The 11,328-nt window shown below is 36.3% G+C and overlaps 1 protein-coding gene across 2 annotated transcripts; it reads right to left on the bottom strand.

Moving 5' to 3' along the window:
* Positions 1–761: 761 nt before the first annotated feature.
* On the bottom strand, positions 762–10,977 carry LOC114744111 (uncharacterized). Of its 2 annotated transcripts, XM_028932295.1 has the most exons (12): positions 10,902–10,977; positions 10,576–10,801; positions 9,345–9,573; positions 9,085–9,232; positions 7,534–7,632; positions 6,591–6,748; positions 5,836–6,001; positions 5,020–5,162; positions 3,632–4,319; positions 2,462–2,574; positions 1,245–1,500; positions 762–1,122 (listed from the first exon to the last, which is right to left on the bottom strand). In XM_028932295.1, the coding sequence occupies exons 2-12, from the start codon at positions 10,769–10,771 to the stop codon at positions 826–828; spliced, it is 2,493 nt and encodes an 830-aa protein (XP_028788128.1). In that variant the 5' UTR covers positions 10,772–10,801; positions 10,902–10,977; the 3' UTR covers positions 762–825. The 2 variants fall into 2 exon arrangements, with proteins under 2 accessions (XP_028788128.1, XP_028788129.1); XM_028932296.1 differs by lacking the exons at positions 10,576–10,801; positions 10,902–10,977 and having other exon boundaries at positions 9,085–9,240; positions 9,345–9,455.
* Positions 10,978–11,328: the final 351 nt, after the last annotated feature.

Below are 11,328 nucleotides of genomic sequence, written 5' to 3'. Positions count from 1 at the left end.
GCGCTAGGCCACTGGCAATCTAAGATTATTTCAATCAATTGCAGAGCGAGTTTCAAATTTTTGATTTCAGCTTGTTACCTATGGCAAGCAGAGGAAAATATGGTGGACATATTTGAAGAAGAAGCAATCTAACAATTAGTAGTCATAATAACTTGCCCAGTGGAGACTCGGCACCAACACTCTATACGCCTCGTGTGGGAAGCTATTTGCATAAAATATAGTTAAATCCCCTAAAAGCAGCATTAAAAGAAAATGTAACATACTGAATCAAATGGAACAATTTCTGCAGGCTGAGACTTTCATCTGAGATTGTGGTGGGAAAAGAAATGGGGTGGAGCAATAAAGTGAGTAGAGAAATTCCTCATCTGTTAGCTCCAGAAATCCTTTATCTCCTTGGAAAAACAATTTCCACTCTCACAGCATAATTCATTTCATAGAATTTTGATTCCCCATGGATGAATTAATATAAGATCGTATGGAGAAGAAAATCCAACAAGGCTGATGTTGCTCATAAAAAATTGCTTTCTTATCACATGTAGACAAACTTTAAAGTTTCTTTATATGTGCGCCATAAACTTCAACAAAAGCATAAAATACAGAGCTGTGTGCTACTGGGATATATCATCTCATGTCTTGCTGGAAATTTTGATAGCAACACTTAAAAACTATACCGAACTCTTTCAGAACTGGAGTTAAGACTGATCAGATCATGCATTTCATCAAAGAAAGTCAAGCCAATACCCAAATGTCCTCTGCTTTACAAAATAATTGATAGAAAATTACATCCATATATTCTATAAACAACCATGATCATGGTGCAGCTATCTATCTGGACTTAACAACATTCTGATTTCCTTGTGGTTTTTCTTGGTTCTCAGTTTCCTTTAGCGGACTTCCTGATCTGGACTCATCATTTTCATATGGTAAAACTACTACAGGGGCAGCAGGGACTGCATGCCAACGCTCCCTCATCATACTAATGAACCTCTTTACCATTTCTCTCCTGAACTCAAGCTCTCGTGTAAAGAGATCCAGGATAAGAAAGGAAAGAATGTACTTAAATGGGATAATGAGGAGAACAGATGCGGAAGATAACAGTAGCAATGCCACCTCCGTAGTCACCTGAAAAGGGTCAAAATGAATGTACATCAACGACGGGATTTTAAAAGCCACCAAAACAAACAATATCATGAGGCAAGACATTGTTCGACATAAATAATTTTCCATTATCCACATTATTGTACCTGTGGATGACCTGAGAGTAAAATAGCACGCATTTTGAGAAGTGCAACATTCACTTGCTGCATATAACTCTCAACATCACGCATGGCATCTTTTACAGCAATTATCTTTTGTATGGTATTTGATGGAGGCTGATCACGTATTGTGACTTTACCGAAAGACCGTCCAAGACGGCCTTGCTCCTTAAGCCCCCTGATTGTCAGCATTCCAGCTCCCAAAATCATCAGCGTTATGGGAAAAACATATGACAGCAAATTTCTGGTAGGGAAAATCAACATATATACATCAGCTCAGAGTACAGTAACATACAAGGATAAATAATTCATTCAGCTTTGACCAAAGCAATTAGCTCAAAATCAACCACTGAAGTGCATTTTGAAAAAACGAATTTTATTACTATGTTCCATCATGAAAAATGCCTTCAGTGCAAGTCCATAAAGAAGATATATATCACGGCCCAATAGAAACTTTTTACTGACGAGTTAAAATAGAGAGAATGGAACTCAGTTTCCGTAAGGAAGGCATACATGGCCAAACAATAAAAACTCGTGTTACAAGTTAAAAGGTACTACAGGTAGACAGATAAGCGTGTCCAGGACATTTCTTTTAGCACACATTTTCACTTTCATAAACTCCAAATCTTTGAAACAGCAGAACAAGATATCAATGCAAAAATTTCAGATCTCTATTGAATATCGAAGATGGAGAGAGCAATGTGAATACTGTTTATAAGTTGAAAGGTCAAAACCTATATTATAACTTAACACTACTCAATAAAAACTGAGTGAAGTCATAACTAAATTTTCTGAGAAAATAGGGGCCCATTGGAGAGAAACGTTGTAGGTATATTGGGCAATTTACATGATCCCATATATAACATTGTCTCAGTTCCAATATATGAAGATGGTATTGTACAATAAAGCCATCATAGTCATTAACTTCGTATAAATTTTTCCTTTTTGGAAGACTGCAATTTTTCACTTCTTATGTAAAGTTGTGGATGGCAAGACTGTAATTTTCTTTTTAGGGAGGATATCTCGTCTTTTATAGCGTATTGTTTTTCTCTTATCAACAATACATTTTTCCATAAAAAATAAATTCAGCAAATAAATGCCTATAAGTCAATGGATCTTCACATCAACTTGAGACTCACTGCAGTTGTAAATGAGCTAAAGATAACAATCAAAAGAAACATGAGTTAATAGGGGAAAGGATCTACCTAGAAATTACCGTGTAGACAACTCCCAGAAATGCAACAGTCATCTGTGGCTCCTCCCAGCGCCTTAATTTCTCAAAATTTCTCACGGTTAAGCTCAGAGGAAACATAAGCTCCTGCACAAGAACAATGTCTCTGTTTAACAGTTTATGATTTCGGGATGTTACTAAAAGAATAGAACAAAAAGGAGCACTAGTAACCAGGACGTAGTCAAGGTGAAATTTTAATGCTTCTACAAAACTGTGCCATAAACTGAACTCAATCTGCAATTAACTACTACCTCCGGTTTTAATTATAAGACCTTGTTTATAGCCTACAAATGAGATCCTATAATTAGGATCAGAGGTAGTATATTATTATTCATCCGTCATAAATGCCATTCACCATCACGTAAGAATTAGGACAAGTAGAAGGAACAGTGCAATATCAAACTTGATGAATGTAAAAGTTTTGGCATGTTATTATTTAGATCGTGAGAGTAAAATGAAAGAGAAAAGGGAATCTTTGTTCTACTACAAATTGCAAGGATTGTCAAGTGGCATTGTGGCAACGTATAGCATCGCATGTAACAAAGAATGTCCACGTAATCCAGAAAAGGGTGGTCACATAAAACTCTCTAACTCCTCAAAAATCAGCTGTCGAGGCAATAGACTTGGAATTAATTTGACCAGGGTCCTTCTCTCATTAAATAAAGAATATTTATTCAATAGAGTGGTAGAATGATTAAAAAGAAACTTGTCAGCATGATGAATGACCTCAAAATCGAGAGGATGAATGCATTTTTGTAAGATTGGGAAGAACAAATTGCATCTTTAGATGGCACCAATGATAACTTTAGAAAGCATCAGTAGTAGGTTCAGTCTTTTAAGAGTTGTTAGTCTCTTTTATTATAAATATTACTTTACATGGTTCTCAGGTGGAATTTCCTCAAACTCAGGTTATTCCCAATGTTATCAGGCAACACCAATTGTGTCTAGAATTTATCAGAAATGGTAATAATATCAATCAACAAGATTTGAAATCGAAATCTGTAGATTCCAATCTGCAAGTTTCATTTTGAGTTTCTATAATTACGTAGATTACTACTTTGAAAGAGATCTATCATTAAAAGAATTGCTCGGAAAGAACCAAAAGTGAACTATAAGAGAGAATACCAAACGAAACGTTACCAACCTTGAAAAGATCAATATTACTGGGTATGCCTTGTAGAGTTGCAGCATCAATCGTAGCTTGAGTTTTCTCTACAGCCTGGTGCTTTTTCTTGCATGTTATTGCAGCTCTTTCTACGAGTGATAAATCAGCCACAACTAGATTCTTACTTAATACTAAACCTTGTTTAGTTGAAGAACTCTTCCAGAAATTTGTGGAAGGACCAGATGCCCAAGATGGAGATTTCATCCATTTCTGTAGGTAGACACTGCCATCTATGTCAAAAGCATGGTTACGACTATCAGGTAATTCATTAGAAGGCCTGGTCTCTTGAATCAGTTTATTTCGGGTATTCATAAATCCTGTAACTAGAGGGCCACTCCAATAATTTACAGCCAAAGTTTGAAGGACAATATCACCATGTGGTGCATTTTTCAAATATGAGAACTGAACAAGTTTGCTGGGATCATCCAGCAACTTCCGCAAGTGTTGGAGGACTTTGAGCCTGGCAATACCATTAATAGCACTGGCTGTTGCTCTTTCCTTTCCTTTGCGGGAACCATACACATCATGCAATGATTCATCAGAATCATCAGGTCCATACTCGCGTACAAACTTGTGTAAAGCAATAATTTCACTTAATAATGCATACCAAACATCTCTTCTCATATCACCTCCCAAGTCAACAAATTCAAGCACCCATGTGTCTGACCTGAATATGAATAAAAGTAGAAAAACAAATATAAGAATTTTTAAAATTGTGGGAGAACCACTATCCAGCTAAAAAGGACATGATGATACGATGTATTTCTATAATTGTACGGCAACTTAGAATCCCCAAGGGAAGGAAACCAAAAATCCCTGGATATAAAGTAGATGTATAATTGTAAACCATAATCATGCTCTTAAAGGGCTAAGAGAACACATGAAAACTTTTGAGTTATCTCACTTGAGAACATGAGATTTTGTTGGGTTATCAACCACGCATCATTTGTTTGCATGACAACCTAATGAGAAATTATTCAAGATATATTCTGGGCGTGAAAAAATAATATCAAAGGATTGTGGTTTGATTTATTATACATTGACTTATTTCAACAATCTGTTAGGATTTTATTTGATTATTTATTAAGATTTTCCTATACTCTTGTTCTTTTTTTTTTTTTTTGAGTGAATATACTCTGGTATTTTAGATTGTCCAATCATCTTATATTTTAATGCATCCGTGGGCTCTATATAGGACCCCTAATAGCTAGGGTTAGACAGCTCAGACTGATTGATTAACAAAGTTCTTTTTCTTTTTTGGTAATAATTTAATTGTCCCTTATTTATTATGCATTTTCCTCCTTTTCTTGTTACTGGTCTTGCATCACACCATGAATACATGATTCAGTAACTGTAGAAGATCATACTCGGAGTCGGGGCCAAGAGAAATAGAAACAGCAGAGTCAAAAATAGAAGACCCCAAAGGTCCAACTTTTGCTTTCTCCACCCGTAATCCTTCACCTGAAAGATCCAATCTCAAGGCTTTCTTCTCTCCCAATAAGCCAACGGTCTGAAACATAGATTTAAAAATGGTCAATAGAGTTGCATACTTAGATATCAATAAAGCATTTCAGGTATGAACAAAAGTGATTTCTGTCGGCTAACAAATGACGTTAGAGAGAACCATCTTCTTAGCCGTCTTTCTTCATATCTTACCATTATTTTTTCATCTTTACAATACTTCTCAATTTCCTCATAGTCATCTCTTCATCCCACGAATTTTTGTTGTTCATCAAAAAAGTTTCTATCAAAATGTGACAGGTCCCGGTGGTCTTATTACCAGAAACTACGTTACAAGTATTGGAACTTACATACCTAGGGTAAGTAAATACTAAAGGATCCCAAATGGAAGAAGAGCCCATATAGTCAAGGGGGAAAGTCATGCAACTAGGCCAAGTACGTAACTATTCAGAGATATTTTGGGATGCCACAGCATTCGACTTTGTTCCAGTTAAAATCTAACTTTCTGTGCCATAACAGACACCAAAACTAATCATAGGACATCTTTTCTGAGATCCCTTCCTTTCGATGGTAAGAGGATGACCTTGTATAAAATTTTGCCAATAGCAAGAGAAATAGATCGGATAATTTCATAGATTACATATTTTAAAAAGATGTAATTATGCAAATATCAAAGTCTATGAAAATATATCATATTAGCATCTCAGGAAATTATGAAATACCTCAAAATAGATGGCTCTATCAGTAAGAGTGAGTTTGCCGGGCCATGCCATATTCTTCTCCCATTTTAGCACAGGCCGCTTGCTGTTGGAGCCAATGCATAGAATTCTCTCCTCAGAAAGTTGAGGAAACACCGGAATATGATATGACTTATGTCCTTCATATACTCTACAGAAACACCAGTACAAGTTAAGCATATTTGTCTTAGAGTAACAGATTGTCTAAAAACTTTAAAGAGCAAGCCAGCAGAATCAAACAACTATGTAGACAGAACAAACCATAAAAAAGACAATGCAAGCAAAAATTTCGATAATCTTTCTAATAGGAGATGGAGATGCACCTACTCAGGAGATATCCTGCCATGAACATCAGTGTACTAGATTAAAAATTTGAATAACAATGAAAGGAGCCTGAAGTGACATGATTACAAAAAGTTTGGAGGAACTAATAAAAGAAGAGACTAGAAGAGGAGCATCCACCACATGTATTAAAATCGGACATAGACAGTTCTGAAATTCCTTTCATGACAAAAAATGTCATCTACGGAAGAAAAAAGGAATTCCATTTTTTTCTATCTGTTTAATGACCATAGCTAACCAGATCCAAACATATAGAGTGCCTACTGCACTAGATGCGCTTGAGATAGGTAATTTGTTAATCCATTTATCTTTCTGTAAGTTGTGTGATCAGAACCACATGTTGCTTGGATGCCTTGGCAAGAGATTTATCATATCTCCAACCAAAAGATCAAACTCACTTGACAAGTTCGTTAATGTAAGTCAGCCACAAGCTCAAAGAGATTCCCCCTCGATCACCGGCTAGAGCTTTGAATAGATTGTGTGCTGTGGGGCGGTCAACCACACCAGAGACAGCAGGAGCAAGCCGAACAAAAGCCTCTTCTGTGACAAGCTTACTCTGCAGAGCCAATAAGAAATAATTATCAAAAGTTCTCCCTCCCTCCCTAATCATCACATAAAAGAAAGAACTGGGAAAAAAACAATCTAAAAATGCGAGAAAACTTGGACCAAAATTTCTAAACAGGATATCATTCATTAAATTTATGTAATAAATTGGCTGAGCTATCTTACTCCAAATTCACTTTCCATCCGATAGATGATAATTCTTAGTCAATGCCTATTGTAGTAAGAGGCTGATTCATTATTTGATAACTTTGATACAAAAAGTTTCCAAATGCACTTGCCCTTCCTTCTTCACAGAAAGTCTAAAAAATTGCATAAAGTATAGAAACAGATTGCACCCACAATAAATGAATAAAGGCATCAATAGAGTTAAGGGAGAAAATGAACCTTAGTAGGAGTGAATTTCAGTTTTCCATCCTCAAAATTTCAACGTCAAGTCAGGTAGACAAAATCAAAGCATGGGAGGCTTTAAGTTAAACCATTATGTCTCCTCACAGGAAACAAGTCCTCTAAAGTAAAGCTCACACAATGTGAACTGGATCAACCATGATGATAAATCAATCCCATAAAAATTTATAACATACAAGAGGCCTGACAATAACACATTAATCTGTGGAAACAGACTGACTTAAGTTTCTCATCAATGGCTATCACTTTATTCTCTAAAGTTCCACCTGAACTTCAGGTGAGCCAAATTTTTGCTACACAAATCTTCCATAAGCAGCTCGAAGAACATAAATATTTCCAAGAGTGGCTGAATTGATATACGAAAGAAATGACCTGAAAAGATGCCTTCTCTGGCATGGTTGAAAGCTCATCACTGTACGGGTTTTCCCATGCAAGCATGGTTATGAAAATGAGCCTCTGAAAAGCAGGTTCCTGCAAACATCATAATGTTCAGATAAACAGGCATCACATCAGTCCACTTTCCAGATTACCATATTGAGAATGACAACATAAAGTTTTATATGGAATTAAATTATGGGTGTGCCAGCACAAGAGGGAGGGAGGGATAGGGGAGAAGAATCCTCACCAGTAGTTAAAAATACAAATTTAATCTATGTCCTCAAGGTAAAACAAAACAAAGGCAATTGAACTGTAAAATCCGATAACCAGTCCAAGTGATTGCTCAAAGCACAAATTTGCAATCAATCCAAGAGGTATTAACCGGAGATTTCCATAACAGTTAACATAATGAGAGAAAGCACAAGTATGAGTTAAAAGACTGGTGACTAAATCAATATACACCACATAACATTAGAACGAAATCAAAGGCACAAATCTAGATGGTAGAAATTGCAAAGGATTTTGAGAACAAGCTACTCAAACTAGAGGAGGACATGGGTAAGGTTAGCTATAAAAGACTGAGGACTCTTACACGGGTTTCTTCAGGTGGCAAAGAAGCTGGAGATGCATAAGCACAACTATACACTATTAAGACTCTGTTGTATAACAACAACAACAACAATAATAAAGGGCAGTTAGGGGAGTCACAAGACTTAGTCTAAGATTTAGCTACTTAGTTAGTATTATGGGTTATGGGGACTATTGCTGCCTATATAAATATATGTACAGACCTATTGATCTCTGCTGTAGTCTATGATAATCAGAATAATACAGTGAACTGTTCGATCCTATTTCCTCTATTTCCCTCCTCTCCCCTGCTCTCTCTCGTACCCTCTGATCTTTAGGCTCTCTTTCCCTCTTTTCTCCCTCCCTCCATCCATCTCCTGTCAGAATTACAATCTTGTAATAGACTCACTATCGCAAACCAGATGCCTGATTAGCTTGAAGCATTTGCATCAATGGTGAGATGGAATTTGATTAAAAAAAAAGATCCATGCCTCTCCCAAACAAACATCATATATGAATATAATATCTACCAAGTCCAACCAGGAAGGGTGACAATCCTCAGATTGCTTGCTGATATGAATCATCACCAATCTGAAGTAAAGCCTGATGATATTTTTTACTAGAGCAGAAAGATTGACGGGAGGAAGAAGTTGCAATGAAGAGATAAAATATGCAGCAACAGAGAAACAACAAACCTAATATTGTGGCTTTTAAAAGATATGCATTGAAATCTAGACCTTTCAGAAGAAAAAGAGTAAAATAAAGTAAACAAAATATTCTTCCTCATGTTTGTAATGAGAGATGAAACATAAACCCAAATGAGGATATCTTATCTGACAAGCTCTATCCCCCCCCGGGGGTGGGGGACGGAATTTCATACTGTTCTTTTTCCTGAAATGACCTTCAAATGTTTATACAATTCAAAATAGAGCATTAAAAAATTTCCGCTTCATCATCCTTACATAGATTATACTGTACCTTTAAGGAAGGATGAATATCAGAACTATCCCTTGACAAGAACCTAAAGCAGCAATATTCAACCAAATTACGGGCATCTCTGTATACTGATTCAGGAACAAGAGCTTCATAAATTTTCTGCATTTTCTTCCCAGTCAGCCCATTCATCCTGCATATCTTATTTGAAAAAGTCAAATAATAATTTTTATATCAGTTTGATAGGCATAATCTAAGAATAAAATAGAATATTACAAAAGAGAAAACGTGGCACACACATTCACCTGCTAAATTGCTCAATACATGTAACAGCAGCTAGAGAAAGAATGCCATTTTCTGTTCTGCGTTCTATGGTCTGCTCTACCATAAATATGTCTTCCATAACTTGAAATCCAAAATCCTCTTCAGGATCAGACTTTCTATTTTGACCAGATTTTGCAAGTGGAGAAGACACTTCATTCAAAAAGTCTTGGGTCTTTGATAGCAACATATATATTCTTTCTTGGATTGAACCTTTCAAGAAATATGAAGCTTAAAATTAAAGAACAGCCAAAATGAGGAGTGTGGTAAATACACTGATGTATAATAATAATTAGTCTGATGGAAAAACCCAGGAGTTTGATGTCATGCTAGACTAATGTCAATGCTCGCTGGTTCATAAGTCCAGTTGAGAAATGGATAGTGCAAGTGATAAGAGTTTGACTAGCAGTTGGAAAAGTGAAATAGCCACATAGCTAGTAGACAAGCAGATAAAAGATTTATTTCAAGAAAACGAAAAAGGAAAAAAGAGTAGCCTTATCCACTGGCACTTGCCTCGCCAAGAAACAAGTGGGAGTTTGGTAGTTCAATGCAAATGACCAAGCCTCAGTGAGACAAGTTTTATTGCAGTAGCATTTCCCTTTTTTCTGGTTTAAATAAAGCATTGAATTAATACGGATACCAGGTGGTTGATTTTCTAGTCTTTAACTGCATTCTAACCAGTTCCTTTCTCAGTGTGCATGTTTATTTCATCAATTAGCTCTGTCATCAATCCTGTGCCACACACTTATGGTTGAGACTAGAGGAGAAAATTTGGGTACAACCTGTATATCTTTGTTATCAAGTTTACTAATAAAAACACATCAAGCGGAAATTTTTATATGATTAAATGATCGGATCTTTTTAAAAAAAAAAAAAAAACTTTCCACATGTCATCATTTATTTATCCTAATGGCAAATAGCTAAGAAATTTCCACCACGTATCATCCAAAATTGAAACATCATAGGCCGCCAATGGTAGAGATATTGCGCTCTTCGCCTACAAGCGAACAATGAACCCTCGGAACTAGGAAACTATCAAAATGAGTGGACAAGTAACATTTATGAGCTAAGACACTACGAGTTTCCTTTCTAACCATTTATAATGACTTATGAAAACAATAACACAATCGCGAGTATAAACACAAATAGCTAACAATCAATTCTTGCAGACATACTTCAAAATGAAAATTCAGAGAATAGAAAGAAATCACATACTAGTGCTAATATCATTCAGCTTCCATCTATCCCCCAGAGATTGTCGCACGAACTTGAACGGGAACTTCTGCTCTGAAACTATTCTTGCAGGGAATTTGTATTTACAAAACTCTCCCTTGTTGTAAGAAATCACATAAAATTTGGCGGTAGGAGATGTTCCCAAGTGGATCAATGGAAGCTTAGGCCCCATCTCCATGCACACTTTTCTTTCTGGGTTTTCAGGATTCTAGACAGAAACTCATACGGAGAGATCAATCATCAAGAAGCAAACATATGGGAGCAAGACGCTCCAGAGAGCGGAGCGGCGCGAAGAGGAAGATAATTACCGAGTGAAAGTCACTAGAGTATGCGTAGATGCTTTGGCTTCCTTCGCAATTGCCACATTTATTTGCAATTCTTGCCTTTGGACCATTGTGTGCGGTGCGCGACGCGGATAACTCCGGCGGCTTTGCACGTGCTAAATATAGGTAGTTACGTCTCTATCTTTGTCTATGGATATGTGTGTGTATATATGCACTCACAAATATTTTATAGCGATGCAGGTCAAAAAGAGAAAATATTTAATAGAGTTGACCACATAAGGAACCTTAAAATCGGATTCATACGTATATAGTCAAATGAGAGTTTAAAAATACAAAGATTCCTGTGAGAAAAATGAATTCTTTTTTCCATCACCAAAGAAAGTAAGAATTAAGAAACCTATGGAAATCCATGCAAGTAAAATGAATTAGAATACTTTTCTGGGAGCTTAAA

This window comes from Neltuma alba, unplaced genomic scaffold, assembly GCF_004799145.2.
Source record: "Neltuma alba isolate B1F8T4 unplaced genomic scaffold, ASM479914v2 tig00004267_pilon, whole genome shotgun sequence".
NCBI classification, from domain to species: Eukaryota; Viridiplantae; Streptophyta; class Magnoliopsida; order Fabales; family Fabaceae; genus Neltuma; species Neltuma alba.
This window is presented reverse-complemented; position numbering and strand designations above follow the sequence as displayed.

Bases quoted from the DNA above. Each gene is read 5' to 3' on its own strand.
- LOC114744111 (XM_028932295.1), bottom strand. From the start codon at position 10,771: ATGGAGATGGGGCCTAAGCTTCCATTGATCCACTTGGGAACATCTCCT. The intron at 6,749-7,533 runs GTCATTTCTTTC...TTGGCTCTGCAG, and splicing joins CAGAGAAGGCATCTTTTCAG to AGTAAGCTTGTCACAGAAGA. The intron at 6,002-6,590 runs GTGAGTTTGATC...GTGTTTCTGTAG, and splicing joins TACATTAACGAACTTGTCAA to AGTATATGAAGGACATAAGT.